Source organism: Scyliorhinus torazame, chromosome 3 (genome assembly GCF_047496885.1).
Source record: "Scyliorhinus torazame isolate Kashiwa2021f chromosome 3, sScyTor2.1, whole genome shotgun sequence".
In the NCBI taxonomy this organism is placed as follows: domain Eukaryota; kingdom Metazoa; phylum Chordata; class Chondrichthyes; order Carcharhiniformes; family Scyliorhinidae; genus Scyliorhinus; species Scyliorhinus torazame.
Genome location: NC_092709.1, coordinates 275,793,784 through 275,817,828, shown reverse-complemented (window position 1 = coordinate 275,817,828; position 24,045 = coordinate 275,793,784). Strand labels below are relative to the sequence as shown.

Genomic DNA, 24,045 nt, shown 5'->3' with positions numbered 1-24,045 from the left:
TCCTTGAACAAGCTCCACTTGTCCAGTGTGTCCAAAACTTGCAGCCTACTTCTCCACCTTATCCCCCCCAAGTCACGTCTAATGGCATCATAATTTCCCTTCCCCCAGCTATAACTCTTGCCCTGCGGTGTATACTTATCCCTTTCCATCCTTAACGTAAACGTCACCGAATTGTGGTCACTGTCCCCAAAGTGCTCACCTACCTCCAAATCCAACACCTGGCCTGGTTCATTACCCAAAACCAAATCTAATGTGGCCTCGCCTCTTGTTGGCCTGTCAACAAACTGTGTCAGGAAACCCTCCTGCACACACTGTACTTTGTACCCTGCCTCCTGGGTGGAGCCAGCAGGCAGGGGCCACAGGCGAACCCGTAGTGCAGGTTCTACCGTACAACCTCTAAGATAAGTACAACAGTGATATACCACATTCACCCCCTGTTAAAATTGAGTCCGGCGGGGGTGGTGGATAACTGTACACAATCATGATTTTAATATTTACAGAGCAAAACAAATGTCTCTTGGCGTCCGGTGGACCGGTCAGAGGTTCAGCCGGTCCGGGGCCTTGATGGTCCTTTGAGAGCGACGAAGTGGTGACGGCGATGTTGGTGCTGACCTGGTTGAGGGTGACTCCGGGAGCGTGCCTAAATCCCCTTCATCGATGGGCATGGCCAGGGGGAGGACGGACGGTCCTGGGGGGGTGGTGTTGTGAGCGACGGGGGAGGGGACGGTGGCGCCGGGGGGGTGGTGTGGGGGTGGAATCTGCTGGTGCCAGGTCCCTGAGGATGACAGTATCCTGGCGGCCGTCAGGGAACGCCACGTAGGCGTACTGGGGGTTTGCGTGGAGCAAGTGAACCCTCTCCATCAACGGGTCCGCCTTGTGGAGTCGCACATGTTTAGGAGAAGCACAGTTCCCGGAGCTGTGAGCCAAGTCGGGAGCGAAACCCTGGATGTGGACTGCCTGGGGGAGGCAAAAAGATGTTCATGCTGTGTATTGTTTGTGGCCATGCAGAGTAACGAGCGAATGGAATGTAGTGCATCAGGGAGGACCTCTTGCCAGCGGGTGGCCGGGAGATTTCTGGACCGTAGGGCCAGCTGGGCGGCCCTCCATACCGTCCCATTCTCCCTTTCTACCTGTCCGTTTCCCCGGGGGTTGTAGCTTGTCGTTCTGCTGGAGGCGATACCCTTGCTGACCAGGAACTGACACAGCTCATCACTCATGAATGAGGATCCCCTGTCACTGTGGATGTAGGCGGGGAAACCGAACAGAGTGAAGATCGAATTGAGGGCTTTAATGACGGTGGCAGACTTCATGTCGGGCAAGGGATGGCGATGGGGAACCGGGAGTATTCATCGATCACACTGAGGAAATATGTGTGATCGGTGGAGGGGAGGGGGCCTTTGAAGTCCATGCTGAGGTGTTCAAAGGGGCGGGAGGCCTTTACCAGACGCGCGCGGTCCGACCAGTAGAAGTGCGGCTTGCACTCCGCACAGACCTGGCAGTCCCTGGTGATTATCCTTACTTCCTCAACGGAGTAGGGCAAATTTTGTGCCTTAATGAAGTGGTACAACCGTGTGACCCCTGGGTGACAAAGGCTGTCGTGCAGGGTCCGAGTCAGTCTCCCTGTGCGCTGGCACATGTACCTCGGGATAGGGCATCTGGGGGCCCGTTGAGATTGCCAGGGCGATACCTAATCTCGTAATTGTATGTGGAGAGCTCGATTCTCCACCGCAAGATTTTATCATTTTTGATCTTGCCCCGCTGTGTGTTTTTGAACATAAAGGCTACCGATCGTTGGTCAGTGAGGAGAGCGAATCTCCTGCCGGCCAGGTAATGCCTCCAATGCCGCACAGCTCCAACGATAGCTTGGATCTCTTTTTTGACGGATGAGTGCCGAATTTCAGAGGCATGAAGGGTGCGGGAAAGAATGCCACGGGCCTGCCTGCGTGATTGAGGATGGCGGCAAGGGCGACGTCTGATGCGTCGCTTTCTACTTGGAAGGGCAGTGTTTCATCGACAGCGTGCATTGTGGCCTTGGCAATATCAGCTCTGATCCGGGCGAAAGCCTGTTGGGCCTCAGCCGTCCGGGGAAACTGGGTGGACTGTATGAGTGGGCGGGCCTTGTCCGCATAGTTTGGGACCCATTGCGCATAATATGAAGAGAACCGCAGGCAGCGTTTGAGGGCCTTGGAGCAGTGGGGGAGGGGAGTTCCATGAGGGGGCGCATGCAGTCGGGATCGGGCCCCAGAACTCCGTTCTGGACCACATAGCCGAGGATGGCTAAGCGGTTTGTGCCGAACACACACTTCTCCTTGTTGTAAGTGAGGTTTAGGAGAGTAGCGGTGCGGAGAAATTTAGCACGGTTGGTGTCGTGGTCCTGCTGATCATGGCTGCAGATGGTGACAATGTCTAGGTAGGGAAATGTGGCCCACAAACCGTACCGGTCGACCATTCGGTCCATCTCCCTTTGGAAGACCGAGACCCCGTTAGTAACGCCGAAGGGGACAGTAAGGAAGTGATATAGACGGCCGTCTGCTTCGAAGGCGGTGTATGGACGGTGCAATTTACTGATGGGGAGCTGGTGGTAGGCGGATTTCAGGTCCACCGTTGAGAAGACCCAGTACTGTGTAATCTGGTTAACCATGTCAGATATGCATGGAAGGGGGTACGCGTCGAGCTGCGTGTACCTGTTGATGGTCTGGCTGTAGTCCACGACCATCCGGTGTTTCTCCCCAGATTTAACCACTACCACTTGAGTTCTCCAGGGGATGTTGCTGGCCTCGATGATGCCTTCCCGAAGCAACCGCTGGACTTCGGACATGATGAAGGTCTTATCCTGGGTGCTATACAGTCTGCTCTTGGTGGCGATGGGTTTGCAATCTGGAGTTAGATTAGCAAAGAGGGAAGGTGGGTCGACCTTTCGGGTCGCGAGACCGCACACAGTAAGGGGTGGTAAGGGTCCGCCGAATTTAAGGGTTAGGCTCTGGAGGTTGCACTGGAAATCCAGGCCGAGGATAAGTGCAGCACAGAGGTTAGGGAGAACGTAGAGGCGGAAGCCGTGGAAATCTACGTCCTGGACCGTGAGCGTGACCGTACAGTACCCCTGGATCGCTACGCAATGGGATCCGGAGGCCAGGGAGAATTTTTGATTGGCGGGGTGTATCGTGAGGGAGCAGCGCCTTACCGTATCCAGGTGTATAAAGCTCTCGGTGCTCCCGGAGTCCAGCAGGCAAGAGGTCACAAGGCCGTCGACTTTCACGCTGGTGGATGTGTTGGTCAGGTTATGCGGGCGAGACTGGTCGAGTGACATGGAGGCGAGACTTGGTTTGTCATCGGGTAATGGGGCGGCTGTTGAGTTCCAATCTTGGAACGCTGGTGGTGTCCATGTGCTGAGGGGTACACAAGATGGTGGCGCCCGGAGATCTTGGGGGTTACAAAATGGCGGCGCCCATGGAACGCATGTTACGGGGGTGGAGCAAGATGGTGGCGCCTGTGAAACGCACGTGTTGCGCGGAGGGGAAGATGGAGGCGCCCACTGATCGCACATGGTCTGGTGGGGAGGAGAAGATGGCAGCGGCCATTGTCCATGAGTGGGGGGGTGCGGGCGACCGCGGCCACTGAGCAGGCCTGGCACAGCGCGGCGAAGTGGCCCTTCTTCCCGCAGGCTTTACAAAGGGCAGCGCAGGCCGGGCAGCGTTGGCAGTTGTGCTTTTGCTGACCGCAAAAGTAGCATCGGGGCCCCCCGGGGTTCGCTGGCTGGCGTGTAGTGCAGGCGTATTGGGTGGGCAGTGCCCCCGCTGGGGTGGCTGCCTGTGAGGTCCATGAAGCCTAGGAGGGGTGGGCCGCACGGCTGGTGGCGTAGGACTGGACGTTGCGCAGGGCGACCGTCATGGAGAGCGCTAGCATTTTAGTCTCTGCGAGGTCGCGCATGGCCCCTTCTAAGAGCCGCTGACGTATGATGTCTGACCCAATTCCGGTCACAAAGGTGTCCCTCATAAGGAGGTCTGAGTGTTCCTTAGCTGTAACGTCCTGGCAGTCACAGTCCCGGACCAGTGGGATTAGGGCCCTCCAGAAGTCTTCTATGGACTCACCCGGTAGTTGAGAACGAGTTGCGAGCGCGGGCCTGGCGAAGAGCGTGTTTGTCTTCTGCTCGTAATTGTCCTTGAGTCGAGTCATGGCTTTGGCGTAGTTCGGCGCATCCTGGACTTTGGAGCTGAACCTGGAATATAAGATCTGGATCTTCTGAGCCTCTGGAACAGTGGTCGGCACCTGAATCATGCCTCAGTCATAAGCCTTCAAATGACGGTAAGTACTGACTCCTCCACAGGGACATGAAGCTGTGCCTGTCCTCATGAGTTTTTTAAATGATGTGCCAGTCAATTCTGAACAGCTGGTAGCGTGTGAAATATGAGATGAGGGTTTAAGGCTTGCGGTAGTGTTATGTGCATGACACAGAGGTGGAGCTATGAATTTAAAGCATGTCTTGTGGTTCCTGAGTCAAGGAACAAGGTGGGGAGAAGGTTGGGGCATAATTGAGAATGTGTGTGGCTACGAGCACTGACCTGGACCATTTGTCTGAGGCTATTGAGCTTCTTGGGGAACTGCATCTAAACACTTGGGACATAACTCCTGACACTGAGCTCCACGACTGTCCTTTATCACAGCCTTCATAGCATTTGTCTTGATCTCTTGTAGATTAGAGATCTCTCTGTACCAGTCCACCTCCTGCAACTTGACCTCCAATGTTGTGTTGGAAAACCTTGGAGCCCACACTCTGACATGTTTGAATTTCTTATATCTTTTTCCCCAATTGGCTGCATATTTTATAATTGTACTCTGATTCTTGAGTACAATTTAAAAAATGTAAATGGTGAATAAAAGTGGTCCCAGCATAGATCCTTGTGAAACACCACTTCCAACTTGAATCTGGCTATATATGTGTTTCTGGAACATACCTCTTCATTCACCTGAGGAAGGAGCAGCGCTCCGAAAGCTAGTGACATCGAAACAAACCTGTTGGACTTTAACCTGGTGTTGTAAGACTTTGTACTGAACTTTTTACTGGTCTGAGGATTTGTTTGTTTTCTTTGTAGCTAGCTTGTTATGCAATCTGCTACTTGTCCCAAGTTGACATGTTCTGACCTTAGTCACAAGTCTACCATGCACCAGAACAGCTATTAGATCCTATTTGTCTGAAACTTTCGTATCTTAACCACTTCTAATGTATCCCATTCTTCAATACAATGGACAACAGGCACAGTGTAATCAACCTTTCTTGAAATATTAATTTCCTTATATTCGGGGTCGGGGGGTCAAGTTTTTTTTCAAAGAACAAAGAACAATACAACACAGGAACAGGCCCTTCAGCCCTTCAAGCCTGTATCGGTCATGATACTACGATTGACCAAAACCCTCAGCACTTCCTTGTGCCGTATCCCTCTATACCCATCCTATCCGTGCCTTTGTTGAGATGCCTTTTGAACGCCATTAATGTATCTGCTTCAACAACCTCCCCTGGCATCACATTCCAGGCACTCACCACCCTCTGTGTAAAAACCTGCCTCGCATATCTCCTCTAAACTTTACCCCATGGACCTTAAACCTATGCCCCCTGGTGACTGACCCGTCCACCTGGGAAAGAGTGCCTGCCCATCCACTCTATCCATGCCCCTCATAATCTTGTAGATCTCTATCAGGTCACCCTTCAACCTCCGTCGTTCTAATGAAATCAGTTCAGGTCTATTCAGCCTCTCCGCATAGCTAACACCCTCCAGACCAGGTAACATCCTGGTAAACCTCCTCTGGGCCCTCTCCAAAGCCTGAGGGAGGTTGGGACTATCCTGTGATGGAATTGGATTTATATCATAATTTGGTCTTGTATTCATTGGAATTTAGAAGAATGAGAGGGAATCTCATTGAAAGCTACCAGGTTCTGAGGGGGCTGGTTAGCATAGATGCTGAGAGATTGTTTCCACTGGTTGGGGAGTCTCCGGATAAAGGTCCCATCATTTAGGATTGAGATGAGGAGAAATTACTTCACTCAAATTATTGTGAATCCTTGGAATCCTCTACAACAGAGGGTTAAAAACATAGAAAAAAAATGAGTAGGAGGAGGCCATTCGGCCCATCAAAGCCCACTCCGCCATTCATTATGATCATGGCTGATCATCCAACTCAATAGCCTAATCCCGCTTTCCCCATATCAAAGAACAATACAGCACAGGAACAGGCCCTTCGGCCCTCCAAGCCTGTACCAGTCATGATACCAACATTTACCAAAACCCTCAGCATTTCCTTGCGCTGTATCCCTCTATACCCATCCTATCCATGTGTTTGTCAAGATGCCTTTTGAATGCCATTGATGTATCTGCTTCCACAACCTCCCCTGGCAATGCGTTCCAGGCACTCATCACCCTCTCTGTAAAAAACCTGCCTCGCACATCTCCTCTCAACTTTGCCCCACAAACCTTCAACCTATGCCCCCTGGTGACTGACCCCTCCATCCTGGGCAAGAGTGCCTGCCCATCAACTCTATCCATGCCACTCATAATCTTGTAGACCTTTGTCAGGTCACCTCCTCAACCTCCGTCTTTCTAATGAAAACAGTCCGAGTCTATTCAGTCTCTCTACATAGTTAACACCCTCCAAACCAGGCAACATCCTGGTAAACCTCCTCTGCACCCTCTCCAAAGTCTCCACATCCTTCTGGTAGTGTGGCGACCAAGGTTCGATACAACCGTAGCATGACTTGCCAGTTTTTATATTCGATGTCCCGTCCAATGAAGGCAAGCATTCCGCATGCTTTCTTATCTTGTCCACTTGTGTTGCCACTTTCAAAGATTTGTGGACCTGCACGCACTTCTATATTCCTAAGGGTTTTGTCATTTATGGTATATTTCCCCTCTATGTTAGACCTACCAAAATGCATTACCTCACATTTGTCTGGATTAAAGTCCATTTGCCATTTCTCTGCCCAAGTCTCCAACCTATCTATGCCCTGCTGCATTCGTTCATGGGATGTGGGCATTGCTGGCCAGGCCAGCATTTGTTGCCCGTTCCTGAGGTCATTTAAGAGTCAACCACATTGCTGTAGATCTGGAGTCACATGTAGACCAGATCCAGTAAGGATGACAGATTTTCTTCCCTAAAGGACATTTGTTAACAACAATCGACGATGCGTTCATGACCATACGGAACAAAAACATAATTGGATTTATATGTTTTGCATTTTGCTATACATGCCATTGTTCTGGTCTTACAGTCTGAAAACATTGTATTTATGGTGATCAACCTTGTGTATTTTTCCTTCTTCTGTGCCCACAAGAAACAGGTTGTTCTTCTCTTTATGGAAGTCAAAAGAAGTTCCACATCCTAGTTAAGATAGAAAATGTGAAAGGTTTATGTTTGCAAGTTCAGAGGTTTTTTTCACACCAATGCTCATCTTGGTATGGCTGGAAAACACTGTAATTATAGATAACTTAAGTCTCATAATTTAAATAAATAAATTTCAAGGAAAAGGAATCAGGAACAAAAGAAACAATATTCTGGAATTGTATGTTTCATAGTGAACTCTGATTGCAACGCCAAAGTCAATAACAATTCTGAACCTTCATAGATGGCATGACCAGTGGCTTATCGCACAGACCAACCATGTGGCAAGCTATAAAGCTGAGGACAGGAGCTATTGATAAGACTGAGGCATGGCATCAGCAAATTAGTGACCTGCAACATCTGAAATTATCTTAATTTTTAAAGGTTCTTTTAACTTCAGCTAAAGATTTGCTCAGTAAATGTGGAAAAGATAATTGACAGTGTTTGCACTGACATTATGCAAGATGATGGGGAAAAAACTAGGGGTAAAACTTTGGAATGATGTCCTCCAGGTCCTTCAGGGGAGCTGAGGCAAACTCTCCAAGGATGAACATAGTTTAAGGTTTGGAAAAATCAAGAAGTGATCTTTTGCTTGTACAAGGAGAAACCTAAACGTAAGTGAGTAGAAAAAGCTTGTGACCCTGGGAGGCAGATTTTGCAGGCTGCCCGACTGATAAATTTGAGATCTTCAGTCTCTGCTGAGGAAAACATTCCAATTCCTGAAAAGATGCCCATCACTTGGACATCTGCATCTTTTATTCATTCATGGGATGTGAGCACCACCCGTTAGGTCAGCATTTATTGCCGATTTCTGACTGTCCTTGAGAAGAGGATAGTGGGCCATATTTTTGAACTAAGACAGTCCATATGGTGTAGGTACATCCATAGTGCTGTCAGAGAAACTGACAGGGTTTTAAAGAAATATTAATATATTTCCAAGTAAGAATTATGTGATTTGGAAGAGGTTTGGAGATGGTGGTTTTCCCTTGTGCCTGCTGCCCTGTTCTTCTGGATGTTTCAGGTTGTGGTTTGTAAGTTACTATCAAAGGAGCCTTGGTGACTTCCTGCAGTGCATCTTGTAAATGGTAACACAGTGCTACCACTGTACACCAGTGATGGAGTCAGTGAATGTTTAAGGTGGCGGATAGGGTGCCAATCAAGCAGAGTGCTTGGTCCTGGAGAATGTCAAGTTCCTTGAGGGTTGTTGTAGTTGCATTCAATCAGGAAAATAAGGACAATTCCATCTCATTCCTTGTGCCTTTTTAGCTTGTGGAAAGTCTTTGTGAGTCTGGAGGTGAGGGACTTGCCACATAAATCCCCTGCCTCTCACATGTTAATTTAGCAACAGCATTTATGTGGCTGGTACAGTTAAGTTTCCAGTCGATAGTGATGCATAGTATGGTGATTGTGGGGAATTCAGTGATGGTAAAGTCACTGAATGTAATGGAGAGATGGTTAGACTCCCACAATCGGAATTGCCTGGCACTTTTATAGCATAAATGTTAGTTGCCATTTATCGGGCTAAGCCTGAATGTTATTCAGGTGTAGCTGCATGTGGAAAAAGATTGCTTTATTATCTGACAAGTTGCAAATGGGACTAAAGACTGTGCAATTATCAGTGAATATCACCACTTCTGGCCTTATGATGGAGGGGAAATCACCTCACAACACACAACCCATGTAACATTTTCCCTATTTTCTCACCACAAGGACTTAGTCAAGAGCTAAAATTGCCTTCCTTAAGAAGTTGACTATTCATGGGGAATGGGCCTTTTAGATTCAACAGCCCCATGGAACTGTGACTATACGTCAAACAGAGGTAGAAACTCTATTAACATGGTGAGGGAAATTTTATAACTTATTGCCTTGCTTCCTGGACAGTACTCCACCAAAGATGAATTTGGGTGTTCATGTCCCACACCATTGACTTCAGCACATAATCCAATTTAACACCACAGTGAAGTACTGAGGGAGTTCTGCATTGTTGGAGCTACTGTCTTTGGGATGAAGGTAAAAGCAAGGCCCTCTGTGATGGTGTAAAATATCCTATGACACCATTTGAAGATGTTTGCTCCGGTATGGGGAAAGGGTAGGAAAGCTGACCTTATTGAATGACAGAGGGAGTTTGAGGACCCATAGGACCTACTATCTTTTTCTATCTCATGTGTCTTGGCTAATATGTATCCATAAGCCAACATGGAAAACAGGTTATCTTTATATAATTACTATTTATGGGACCTTGTACACAAATTGGCTGCCAGATTTTTCAACATTCATAACAGTTACCACTTCTTGCTATTAAAAAATGTTTCTTTGTGATCTTTAACTAAACAACACCCAGATACTATTCACAGCTTACTGTTGGGTAGAAATTTGAAAAAAATTGAATATCCTGTCAGCAATTATAATATGGAGGATCATAAAATTTAACTGGAGAAACACAACTTTTTAATACACTCTAACTCTGAATCTCAGATCTGACATGTAAGAAACAATTATGTGTTCTGAAGGCTTCTAATTTACTTTGAGTGTAGGAACATGAGTTCTCCATTAAAAAACTTTTGAAAGGCAGAAAATAATTCATGGTGTTTGTTCGCAATTAATTGTCTGATAAATTAAATTATTGAGTGTTATGTCTTACCCATAATTTGCAGCTGCAAATTTTCCAGTGCATCTTTGCAAATTCCATCCATTGTCAGTTTGATAATATCTGTATGAACGAGTTCATCCTGGAAATAGGAAGAATACACTTTAGTCACATTTTAATGACTGTATTTTCCAAACTAAATGCTAGTCATATTATGGTGGAAAACCACAGATTACATTTCTAAAATTATCTCTGCATGATTGGCAAGGCGGGTGTCATGGCTGTCAGTCCACTTGAGCCGGAAGTGGGACTTCCCCCATGATATTGACAGGAGGAAGCAATTGAAAACTGGAGGGGGGAGTGATGACCAATTAAGGTCAGCAGGTGGGCCTTCCACATCGCTGGTCTAAGCAGAGCGCTGGAAACTCTAGAGCACAGCAGCACTGTTGAGAGAGGTAGCTGCCGCTGAGGCAGCGAGAAGAACATGAGGGTGCCTCAAAATGGAGGTGCTCTCATAAGAGTGAGTATGATGAACATTTTTTAAATGGGGCAAGCAGGCAGGCCCAGAGAACTGAGGGAATATCCTTCCAGTGGCATGGTTGGGGCTACTATCACAGCCTTTTCTGCCAGCGCCCCCTTCCTTGCACCTAAGCCTCTGGGTGCTCCCCTCTCACTCATTCTTTTCCCCCGACTCCCCAAAGTCACTGGGAGGCCAGCTCCATGCAGCAGCTGGCTTCTCCACATGGTGAGGGTTCCTCTCCCCTACTGGAAAGATGCCAGAGGACCACTGCTGGGAAACTGCACCCGTGGCAACACTCTGTCACTGAGCTACTCTGACACAGCTCCCCGGAATTTTACCAGCTCTCCACTCTCCGATCCTGCTACCCGGAGGCCAGTTAAATGCTACCCTGCGTTTCAAGGTGCAACGATCCATCTATCATGATTGACAGGTTACTTTGAAAATGTAAAATACTCCAGCATCTAAATAAAATATAAACTGCCACAATTATATCTTAGTAATGCTTTAATTAAATATGTAACCTAACTAAACTGACATTTGTCTTCTCTGTTTCATGTAACTACTGTAGGTCTGAATTGATGTGAATGAAACAGCCTTAATTGATCTCATGGTGAAATTTAATTCACTTTAATACAGAAACACCAAGAGTGGACTTTCAATGATTCAGGATAATATGATGATGGTCATCTTAAACTCTTGACTTTCAACTTGGTGATGACAATATTTGCAGAATGTCATTTGAAGAGAAAAAATTTGTAGGGCTGCAGGGAAAGGAAAGAGAGTAAGACTGGGTGAATTGCTCTTGCAGACAGTCTGCATGGACATGACAGGCCGAATGACCTTGTTCCATGCTCTAAATCATTAAATAATTCCATGATATTTAGAAAAAACATTTGGGAAACTTTTATTTCTGGAGTACAATTGTTAGCTTAGATATTAAATGATATTTCCCAGTCTCTTTGCAAGCTTAGATAAATAGCAGCACTTAATAAACACAGCTCATATTCAGTGGATGAGTGTCTCCCGTGATTTTCTTTTAAACTTCCAGTTGCTATTATGTTCTCAAAATTGAGGCTTCTATGGAAATTAGCTGCACCATTTCTCAAATACGTCATGGGAAATTATTCCAAAATAAACTGGTAAGATGAAATAGGAAAAGGGGAATGTCATGATATTCAGGTAAACATCATAGCACATACATACTGATGGACAGATCAACGGACTAAGCAACACACACACAACACCACAGCCAATCACAGGCAAGAGCATACACAGTACAAAACAGGGGACACTTCCTGAGGATTCTAGCAGGAGACAGCTCAGGGCACAGAGCTCATAGCAAGCCACTCAGACATCCACCATGTGTTGAATGCCACTACAAGATAGTATTAGGAATAGGTCCACAGATTCTAGGGTTATGATCGAACCTCAGTAACCAGTTTACCACTGTAAATAAATGTCTGCAATAAAACTGAGTTGTACCATTCGCAACCGTGTTGGTTCGTCTGTGTAGCAGAGTACCCAACACATCATAGTACCAGGAGTTACTGTGGGACCTACCTACAAATCCTCCGGAATCTGCCATCCTGCGCCATGGACACCGTCAGCATACTGCAGCTGCTACAAGTCGCTGGAAACCTCGGCGTTAATTGGAAGCTGTTCAAACAGCGCTTCCAGCTATTCCTGGAAGCCAACGAAAAGGAGAGCGCTTCGGACACCAGAAAGATCGCCATCCTCCTCTCCACGGCAAGTCAACGCGCCATCCATGTCTACAACTCTCTGGTGTTCGCGGAAGGTGAGGACAAGACCAAGTACAAGACGGTCCTTCTCAAACTCGACCAACACTTCAACGTCAAGGTCAACGAGAGTTTCGAGAGGTATCTCTTCCAGCAGCGCCTGCAGGGTAAGGATGAGCCCTTTCAATCCTTCCTTACGCATCTCCGTATCCTCGCGCAGTCCTGCGGTTACGACACCACCTCCAATTCCATGATTCGGGACCACATCGTTTTTGGGGTCACCTCGGGCACCCTACGCCAGCAGCTCTTAAAAATAAAAGGCCTCACCCTAGCCTCCGCAATCGTAGCCTGTGTCCTGCATGAAAACGCGACTAGCCGCTACTACCAATTTCAGGCGGCCGAATCGGCTCGGCAGGGGTCCTACGCCGCTGGATCGGCGAGGCAGGCGTCCTACGAGGCCGAACGGGTCCAGGCGATCGAGTTCCTCCCTGCCCGCGGCCCGGACGAGGGCGGCCATTTTGCGCGCTTTTCGAGGCCTCCTGCGTTTGTGCGCGCCAAAAACGACGTCGACATAGAGGGACGTGATGCGCAGGCGCGCTCGACGCAAGACCAAACTGAGCATGCGCGGTGGCGCAACGAACGCCATGACATCACGACGTACGGCAACTGTGGAGCCGCACATTTAAAACGGCAATGTCCTGCAAGAAACCGTCAATGCCTCCGCTGTGGCAAGATGGGCCACTACGCTGCCTGCTGTCGAGCAGCTCAACCTGCTAACGTTCCCCAATTCCAACAACCTCGCAGGGACGTGCGGACCATTTAGCCTCCTTACTACGAGTCGTACCCAGAAGATATCCAGACCAGTGGCACAGACGACCGGGGCGCCTTCCGTGTTGCGGTCATTGATGGGAATCGGATGTCTCCAGCCAGGACCCACCAGCCGTTGCAAGTGAACACTGTCAATCCGGGTGATGAATGGTGTGCCACCCTAACAGTCAACCCAAATTCGTCGCCCACCTACTAGACTGGACTTATGAACCTGTTTGCACATTGAACTCATAATACCACTGTGTTAATACGTTTCTGTTCTTCCTTGTCATTACAGGAGTTCATTTTTGTCGTTCAACATTTCCCCGTTCTTTGATTATGGTACAACCTCATTGTTATGTCGCACCCGACATCGCCCCTTGTATATAGTTTAGCTCCATGTACATGCTGTAGATATTGCTTCACAGCTCCAGGGTCCCAGGTTCGATTCCGGCTTGGGTCACTGGCTGTGCGGAGTCTGCACATCCTACCCGTGTGTGCATGGGTTTCCTCCGGGTGCTCCGGTTTCCTCCCACAGTCCAAAGATGTGCAGTTTAGGTGGATTGGCCATGATAAATTGCCCTTAGTGTCCAAAATTGCCCTTAGTGTTGGGTGGGGTTACTGGATTATGGGGATAGGGTGGAGGTGTTGACCTTGGGTAGTGTGCTCTTTCCAAGAGCCGGTGCAGACTCGATGGGCCGAATGGCCTCCTTCTGCACTCTAAATTCTATGATGAAGATGGAAAGCACTGCTGGGTCTAGCAATTGAAAATGAATCAGTGCAGATAAGAGGAGTGAGCATAATATCTAGACATTAGGGATTAATAACATAAGATTTTAAATAATTCTTGTTCCATGAATAAGAAAAAAGATCAGAGCAATAGATTGAAAGAACCATTATGGGGATGCAATTGGAACTAGGGAAGATAAACCTGAAACATTTGCTGACAAGCAAAGAAATACAACAGCAGGGGATCAATATAAAATGGTGATCAATAAAGTTCGGAAAAGTTATTTTCCTAAAGATGTGAAGAAACAAAACAATAATAACACACCATGGATGAATGAAGACAAATGGGGAAACTGAAACTAAAGAAAAAGGTACTAACTAAGTACATATAGAATAAAGAGAGGGGTGACAAAAAGGAATTTGAAGATATTTGAATGTCCAAAAGCTTCACAACAACTGCACTAACCTCATCAACCTTCTCTGTTACTTCAGCAAAGAACTCAATCAAGTTAGTCAACTGTGATTTCAATTGAACAAATCTGTGTTAACTTTAATTTATCAATCCATATGTTTCTAAATGCCAATTAACTTTGTCTTGGATTCAAAAGAACAAAGAACAAAGAAAAGTACAGCACAGGAACAGGCCCTTCGGCCCTCCAAGCCTGCGCCGACAATGCTGCCCGTCTAAACTAAAATCTTCTACAAATGTGCCTCGTACATCTCCTCTAAACCTTACCCCTCGCACCTTAAACCTATGCCCCCTAGTAATTGACCCCTCTACCCTGGGAAAAAGTCTCTGACTATCCACTCTGTCTATGCTCCTCATAATTTTGTAGATCTCTGTCAAGTCGCCCCTCAACCTCCTTTGTTCAAGTGAGAACAAACCAAGTTTATTCAACCTCTCCTCATAGCTAATGCCCTCCATACCAGGCAACATCCTGGTAAATCTCTTCTGCACCCTGGGCAGCACGGTGGCACAGTGGGTTAGACCTGTTGCCTCACGGCGCTGAGGTCCCAGGTTTGATCCCGGCTCTGGGTCACTGTCCGTGTGGACTTTGCACATTCTCCCATTTGCGTGGGCTTTTCCCCCACAACCTAAAAAGATGTGCAAGAACGCGCTAAATTGCCCCTTAATTGGAAAAAAAATGAATTGGGTATGCTAAATTTTTAAAAAATCTCTTCTGCACCCTGTCTAAAGCCTCCACATCCTTCTGGTAGTGTTACGACCAGAATTGAACACTAAACTCCAAGTGTGGCCTAACTAAGGTTCTATGCAGCTGCAACATGACTTGCCAATTTTTATACTCAATTCCCCGGACAATGAAGGCAAGCATGCCGTATGCCTTCTTGACTACCTTCTCCACCTGTGTTGCCCCTTGCATTGACCTGTGGACCTGTACACCTAGATCTCTCTGTCAATACTCTTGAGGGTTCTACCATTCATTGTATATTCCCTACCTGTATTAGAGCTTCCAAAATGCATTATCTCACATTTGTCCGGATTAAACGCCATTTGCCATCTCTCCGCCCAAGTCTCCAAATGATCTAAATCCTGCTGTATCCTCTGACAGTCCTCATCGCTATCCGCAATTCCACCAACCTTTGTGTCATCCGCAAACTAACTAATCAGGCCAGTTACATTTTCCTCCAAATCATTTATATATACTATGATCAGCAAAGGTCCTAGCACTGAACCCTGTGGAACACCACTAGTCACAGCCCTCCAATCAGAAAAGCATCCTTCCATTGCTACTCTTTGCCTTCTATGGCCGAGCAAGTTCTGTATCCATCTTGCCAGCTCACCTCTGATCCCGTGTGACTTCACCTTTTGTACCAGTCTGCCATGAGGGACCTTGTTAAAGGCCTTACTGAAGTCCATATAGACAACATTCACTGCCCTACCTGCATCAATCATCTTTGTGATCTCCTCGAAAAACTCTAATCAAGTTAGTGGGACACGACCTCCCCTTCACAAAACTGTGCTGCCTCTCGCTAATACGTCCACTTGCTTCCAAATGGGAGTCGATCTTGTCTCGAAGAATTCTTTCCAGTAACTTCATTACCACTGAAGTAAGGCTCACCGATTCCTGACTCTAGAATTTTCTCCACTATCAGCTGGGGCTCTTTTCTGGAGAAAACCAAAAACTGAAGGTCGACCTAACAACGTTTTTTTAAGGTCATGTGATGAATGTTGACATTTCATTTGTATTGTATTATAGGTATTCGGTACAGTAAGGCTTAAAAACCTGGGTTAGAGTGTGTTTAACTGCTGCAGGAATGTTTCAAAAGAAATCCTAGTTTAAAATACAACAAAGGTTTTGGGAGCCACGCGTGCAATTAAGCCATTGGGAAAGGCTTGGGCAAATGTAGATTTAATTTCATTGAGAAGATTCCCTGTGGAGTTAATTAGATTATAGCTACTTAAGATAATGTCCCTCATAGGTGGAGCTAAGGTATCAGGCATTTTGCAGAAAAGCATTCAGTTGTGAATTAGATGAAGCTGTGAACAGAAGTCTGTTCTCTGGAGGTCAGTTAAAAGATATGTCTGTAGACAGAAGAGCAGTGTGGTTGGAAAGAAGAACAAACCAGCTCCTGAAGAAATGTAACCCGTGTTTCTGCATGGTTCTGACAAGATTCAGGGGCGGGATTCTCTGATCCTGCGCCGGGTCGGAGAATCGCCGGGGGTGGGAGGGGCATGAATCATGAATCCCGCGACGCCGCTCCGACTCCGGCGACTGGAGAATCAGCGCGGTCGCCAAGGCGCTGGTCGGGGGCTGCTCAACGCGGCCCCCCTCGGCGATTCTCTACGCTCGACGGGTCAAATGCCCGCCAAGTTCGGCCGAGTCCCGCCGGCGTCGTTCGTCTGTGGTCCTACCCGGCGGGACCTCGCCGTTCTGGCTGCGGAGGCCGTCTAGTTGGGGGGGGGGGAGGGGGAGGGGGCATCCGACTCCGGGCGGATCCTCCACGGTAGCCAGGCCCGCGATCGGGGGGGCTACCGATCGGCGGAGGGGGGGGGATAATTCTAGGGGGGGGCCTATGTTCCTCCGCACCAGGCCCCTGTAGTGCTCCGCCATGTTGCCTAGCGGCCGGCGTGGAGCCAGCAACCCACGCACATTTGCGGACCCACGCCGGCTGTGCTGGAGCCCGTATCGGCAGCTGGAGCTACGTGAAATGTCTCAGTGCCATGCTGGCCCCCTGTGCGGCACAGGATCGCGGCTCCTCGTGGCCAGATGATGCGGTCGCCAAACGCTCCAGCATTTACGACGGCGTCAACACTTAGCCTCATTATCGGAGAATCCCACCCCAGGTCTTTTCTTTAAAGCCGTGTCAAAAGATCTCTTTTTCTCAAAGAGCATGTCTGTGTAGTAGGTATCCCTACGTGTTAATGGTATTTAAGTGGATTGAGAGCGGAGATGGGGTTTTTTCTTGTTGTTTGAGTGGGGATAAAGATAGCAGTTAAGGGTATTGTATTCACTGTATTGAGTAGCACTGTTTAAGGAGTAATTGTAAGCTATTTTCTGATGTTATATTAAAGATATTTGTATATTGTGTTTGTAATAAAGCTTGTTTTAATATACCATATCCCTATTTCTTCATGCAATTACTCGTGGAGTAAGCGATCCTTTCCTCACAGTTTACAAATTAAAATAAAATATTGAGGTTTTTGTTCAGTATCCAAGCTCCTGTTGGGGTCTGGTCTGTGATCATGTAGTCATCAATTACAGCACCTGCAGCATTTTGCTTCCTTTATAACTATCATCATCATAATTTAGTATTTTTTATTTTTCATTCACATGGTGTGGGCATCACTGGCTAAGCAAGCATTGATTGGCCATACCTAACTGACCTTGAGAAGGTAGTAGTGAGTGAGCCACCTTCATGAAACACTGCAGTTCATGTGGTGTAGCTACACCCACAGTGCTGTTTGGGAGGGTGTTCCAGGATTTTGAGCCAGCTATACTGAAGGAATGGTGAATTAATATCCTGGGGATTTCCATTTATCAGAAACTGAACTGGACTAGCCATATTCATACTATAGCTACCAGGTCAAAGGCTAGGAATCCTATGGCGAATAACACACCTCCTGAACCCGCCCCCCCCAAAACCTGCCCGCCATCTACAAAGCACAAGTCAGGAATGTAATGGAATACTCTCCGCTTGCCTGGATGAGGGCAGCTCCAACAAAACTCAAGAAGCACAACGCCATCCAGTACAAAGATTTCTACCCCTTCCACAAACATTCAAACCCTCCACCACTGCCGAACAGTGGCAGCCATGTGTACCATCTACAAGATGCACTGCGGTAACTCACCACAGTTCCTTAGATAGCACCTTCCAAACCCACGGCGGTCACTATCATCTAGAAGGACAAGAATAGCAGATACCTGGGTATCCCACCACCTGGAGGTTCCACTCACCACCTGACTTGGAAATATATCGCCATTCTTTCACTGTCACTGCGACAAAATCCTGGAACTCCCTCCCTATCAGCACAGTGGGTATACCTACACCTCAAGGAGGTAACTCACAACCACCTTCCGAAGGCAACTAGGGATGGGCAATAAATGCTGGCCTAACCAGTGACGCCCATTTCCCGTAAATGAATAAACAAAATGTAGCTCCAAGTCAGGACAGTCAGGACGGTAGCACAGTGGTTAGCACAGTTTCTTCACAGCTCCAGGGTCCCAGGTTCGATTCCCAGCTTGGGTCACTGTCTCTGTGGAGTTTGTACTTCCTACCCGTGAATGCGTGGGTTTCCTCCAGGTGCTCCAGTTTCTCACAGAATCTCATAGAATTTACAGTGAAGAAGGAGGCCATTTGGCCCATCGAGTCTGCACCAGCCTTTGGAAAGAGCACCCTAAGCCCATACCTCCACCCTATCTCCACACCTCCACCCTATGCCCACACCTCCACCCGAGCCCTGTAATCCCACCTAACCTTTTTTTTGACTCTAAGGGCAATTTAGCATGGCCAATCCTCCTGCCCTCCACATCTTTGGACTGTGGGAGGAAACCGGAGCACCCGGAGGACACCCACGCAAACACGGGGAGAACGTGCAGACTCCACAGACAGTGACCCAGCGGGGAATCAAACCTGGGACCCTGGAGCTGTGAAGCAACTGTGCTAACCATTATGCTACCGTGCTCTCCATAGTCTGCCCTCCAGTCTCCCTCGCCCCCCCCGACCATCTCCCTTGCTCGCCCACATCCATTTCCCTCCCTCGCACGAGTTTCACCTCCCTCCCTCACCCCCCCTCCATCTCCCTCCCTCGCCCCCCCCTCCATCTCCATCGCTCGCCCCCCCGATCTCCCTCGCTTACCCTGCCTTCCGTCTCCCTCGCACTGCCCTCTCGTCTACCTCGCCCCGCTCCATCTCCCTCGCTCGCCCCTCCATCTCCCTCGCTCACCATCTTAATCCCCCTCGCTCACCCCCTCAATCTCCCTCGCTCACCCCCTCAATCTCCCTCGCTCACCCCCCTCAATCTCCCTCACTCACCCTCTCAATCTCCCTCACTCACCCCCCTCAATCTCCCTCGCTCACCCCCTCAATCTCCTCACTCACCCCCTCAATCTCCCTCACTCACCCCCTCATTCTCCCTCAGTCACCCTCTCAATCTCCCTCACTCACCCCCTCAATTTCCCTCACTCACCCCCTCAATCTCCCTCACTCACCCCCTCAATCTCCCTCACTCACCCCTCAATGTCCATCGCTCAACCCCCACAATCTCCCTCGCTCACCCCCTCAATGTCCATCGCTCACCCCCTCAATCTCCCTCGCTCACCCCTCCATCTCTCCCGCTCACCCCCTCCATCTCCCTCACTATCCCTCCATCCCCCTCACTATCCCTCCCTCACTATCCCTCCCTCACTAGACCCTCCCTCTCCCTCATTATCCCTCCTCCACTATCCCTTCCTCCTCACTATCCCTCCCCCTCCCTCACTATCCCTCCCTTCTCCCCCTCCCTCACTGTCCCTCCCTCTCCCTCACTATCGCTCATCCTCCCTCACTATATCCCTCCCTCACTATCCCTCTCCTTCCCTCCTCGCTCACTAACCCACACACTCACCTTCCTCCTCACCGGTACAGCCTCCTGGTGTGGAGGAGTTTGGCGTCGGGCTCGGCCTGTCCCTGCCCGGGCTTGGTCTCCGGGGCCTCGGCATCGCCGTGCGGGGGGCCCTCAGGCGGCTCGGGCTGCTTCATGGTGCCAATACTGGTACCGGGGCTGCTCCGCTCCTCACAGCCGCTCCGGCCCCCAACCCGCCGCCATCAGCCACCAGATCTTGCAAGAGGGCCGATCCCTGCCCCCGGTTTCCAGTCTCTCACAGTCCAAAGATGTGCAGGTTGGGTGTTAATTTTCATGAAATCATAGAATTTATAGTCCAGAAAGAGGCCATTCGGCCCATCAAGTCTGCACTGGCTCTTGGAAAGAGCACCCGACTTAAAACCACACCTTCACTCTGTCCCTGTAACTCCACCTCACCTAGCTTTTTTGGACACTAAGGGCAATTTAGCATGGCCAATCCACCTAACCTGCACATCTTTGGACTGTGCAAGAAAACCATAGCAGTCCACTCTACATTGGAGAGACTAAACACAGACAGGATGACCGCTTGCAGAACACCTCTGGTCCATCCACAAACAGGATCCAGACCTTCCCGTCACTTGCCATTTCAACTCACCGTCCTACTCTCACATCCACATGGCTGTCCTTGACTTGCTGCAATTTTCCAGTGAAGCTCAGTGCAAACTGGAAGAACAACACCTCATCTTCCGATTTAGCACATTACAGCCTTCCGGACTTCACATTGAGTTCAACAACTTCAGACTGTCAACTCTCTCCACCACCTTTACCCCATTTTTATTTCTATCAATTTAATTTTATTTTCATTTCTTCCATTGATCTGTTTTTCCCTCACCATTGTTACCCTCCCCCCTCCCCTCTCAATGTGGTCCAATTGTTCCTAGTTGCCCTTTACACACTGCTCACCTTTGTTCTGCCATTCACACATTCTAAATCTCTTTATGTGCCACTGTCAGTACTCTTCTTAGCCTTTATCACCCCATTTACATTCCTTTTATCTTTGTCCTCGACGTCTTTGTCTATCTCCACCTATCGCTGGCCCCCTATCCAGCTCCACCACTCCAACACCCCACTACAGTATAAATATGACCCTTTTTCCAGTTTTCTCTCGCTTTGACAGAGAGTCATCCAGGCTTGAAACGTTAGCTCCCTTTTCTCTCCATAGATGCTGTCAGACCTGCTGAGATTGTCCAGTATTTTGTTTTTGTTTCAGATTCCAGCAACCTCAGTAATTTGCTTTTGTAACAGAGTAACGGTCAATGGATAATTGACGGAGGAAAGTTTGTAGTGGAGTTCAGTGCCAGGGTCCTAAGTTCGATTCCCGGCTTGGGTCACTGTCTATGCGGAGTCTACATGCGGAGTCTCCCTATGTCTGCATGGGTTTCCTCCGGGTGCTCCGGTTTCCTCCCACAAGTCTGGAAAGATGTGCTGTTAGGTAATTTGGACATTCTGAATTCTCCCTCCGTGTATTCGAACAGGTGCCAGAATGTGGCAACTATGGACTTTTTACAGTAAGATCATTGCAGTGTAATGTAAGCCTACTTGTGGCAATAAAGATTATTAAAATTAACATTGGGAGCCTTACCTATCCTGATATATATTAATGGTCTAGATCATGGAACCATTGTAAACTGAGTACAGTGTAAAACTTGGACATATTAGATGGGGAGAAACTATTCCCATTCGTAAAAAGGATTGAGGAAGAGGGGACAGCTTTAAACAGATTTGAAAAAGAAGCAAATGCAATGTGGAAAAAAAACTTCACACAGTGAGTGGTTCAGGTCTGGAATGCACTGCCTGGAAGTGTGGTGAAGGTAAGGTCAATTGAGGCATTCAAGAGGGTGCGATTGCTTCGATTCAAATAATGTGCAGGGTTATGGAGAAAAGGCAGGAGAACGTCACTTTGCCAAAATGCTCATTCGGAGAGCTGGGGCAGGCATTAAGCCTAATGGCTTCCTCTGTACTGGAACTATTCTGTGATAATCAGGTACAACATGCCTTTGGAAATTCTTTGATGACCCTCATTTCCAAACGAAAGATTGTTTTGCTCCGAAAACAGTTTCCAATTACCTCCCCCTCACTGACATTTGGCTTGCTGGCCTGTAGTTTTTGCTCTCCACTTTTTTAAATAGATGCGAACTGATGTGTATTTCTGAACTTTTTGTTTTGTTTCAATTTTGAGCAGTCATGCCTTTTTTACTTCCTCATTATGAATAGTGATGCAACATTCTCACAATGAATGTTATCAATTATGTTACCAATTTGTACTTCCTTCTCAAGGCTAGCAATATGCAATGAGTTGATAATCCTTGCCAATTTCCAATTTACCCTGACTCAGATGATGTGAAAATGGCAACAAATAATCAGGCTGCCTCCTCAGCAATCAGGCTTGTTAACGTAAGCATCACTAAAAAAAAAGTAGGAAAATACTTACCTTAATTAAAACCCAACAAACAACTCGTCCATCGGATGAGACGGAAAAGAAGTTGACATTATTGTCCATGTCGTCTTTTTGCCACTTCACCTATAAAAAGTAAACACTAAATTATTCGGAATCTAAAGCAGTTATGAAAAATATTTATTTAATTATACAAGGCTTTGCTTATCACTTAATAGTACTAATCAGCCAGGGCTCTTGCTATCCTCTGTAGCAGGGGAGTCTTTTTGTTTTGTTAGTGCATTGAATGACAGGGCAGTTTATATCCAAAGCAATGACAACAATCTAATGAAACTGTTCATCTAATGAAACTGTTCTGAGATCAATACATAAAATTCTAGTGCGACAAATTCAAGAGGTAATCAGAGGGCAAAACTCTAGCAAATGAAGTTTAATATGGTGAAGTGTAAGGTTATCCACTTTGGATTATTAAGACAAATCAGGCGTCGGATTCTCCATCCGGCCGCACTAAATTTCTGGTGCGGCGAGACCTCTGGATTCTCCGTCTCGCCAGCCAGCCAATGGGGTATGATTTGATTTGATTTATTATCACATGTACCGAAGTACAGTGCGACCAAGGGAACGTACACAGTACGTACATAGTAGACAAAAAAAAGAATAATCAACAGAGTACATTGACAAATGGTACATCAACAAACAGTGATTGGTTACAGTGTGGAACAAGGGGCCAAACAAAGCAAATGCATGAGCAAGAGCAGCATAGGGCGTCGTGAATAGTGTTCTTACAGGGAACAGGTAAGTCCGAGGGAGAGTCGTTGAGGAGTCTAGTAGCTGTGGGGAAGAGGCTGTTGCTATGTCTAGATGTGCGGGTTTTCAGACTTCTGTATCTTCTGCCTAATGGAAGGGTCTGGAAGAAGGCAAAACCTGGGTGGAAGGGGTCTCTGATAATGCTATCTGCCTTCCTGAGGCAGCGGGAATGTAGACAGAATCAATGTGAGGGTGGCAAGCTTGTGTGATGCGTTGGGCTGAGTTCACCACATTCTGCAGTTCCCTGCGATCTTGGACCGAGCAGTTGCCATACCAAGCTTTGATGCAGCTGGATAGGATGCTTTATATGGCACATCTATAGATGTTTGTGAGAGTCGATGCAGACATGCTGAATTTCTTTCGCTTCCGTAGGAAGTAGAGACGTTGTTGGGCTTTCTTGACTGTTGCATTAACGTAAGTGGACCAGGACAGTTTGTTGGTGATGGTGACCCCCAGGAACTTAAAGCTATCGACCATCTCCACTTCGGAGCCATTGATGCAGACCGGGCGGGGGTTGGGGCGGGGGCGGTCATGCTACGCTTCCTGAAGTTGATGATCAGTTCCTTCGTCTTTCCGACATTTAGAGAGAGGTTGTTTTCGGTACACCATGCAACCAAGTGATCTATCTCCCAATCTCCCATTGTTGGCAGCCCCATGCCGTTGGGAAATCCCTGGGCTGCTGGCTCAATGGAGAATCCCGACAGCGGAGAATCTAGCCCCAGAGTGTTTGCATAGTGGTGAGAGACGAAGGCTGGAGTTTTCCGGTCCTGCCCACAATGAATGTAATGGCGGGCAGGATGAGAAAATATCGCGGTGATGAGAAAGTCACTTCTCATTGGTGTGAAAACAGGATGTGATCAAGCATTGCAGACTTCAATGGCAGAGCGTATTTCCCGCTGCGTCATGTTGAGAATTCCATTTTAGAATTAGGGGCTGGTTTAGCACAGTGGGCTAAAACAGCTGGTTTGCAATGCAGAACAAGGTCAGCAGCGGGGGTTCAATTCCTGTACC

General features: G+C 47.9%; 1 protein-coding gene across 2 annotated transcripts in view; it reads right to left on the bottom strand.

Annotated features, from left to right (window-relative positions):
* Positions 1-24,045, bottom strand: part of dnai1.2 (dynein, axonemal, intermediate chain 1, paralog 2) — a 441,248-nt gene that overhangs the window by 126,595 nt on the left and 290,608 nt on the right. For both annotated transcript variants that reach the window (XM_072497265.1, XM_072497264.1), the window contains exons 14-16: positions 22,264-22,353; positions 10,010-10,097; positions 7,289-7,368 (exon numbers count right to left, since the gene is read on the bottom strand). In XM_072497265.1, the coding sequence (XP_072353366.1) occupies positions 7,289-7,368; positions 10,010-10,097; positions 22,264-22,353 (258 nt within the window). The remainder of the gene's footprint in view (positions 1-7,288; positions 7,369-10,009; positions 10,098-22,263; positions 22,354-24,045) is intronic.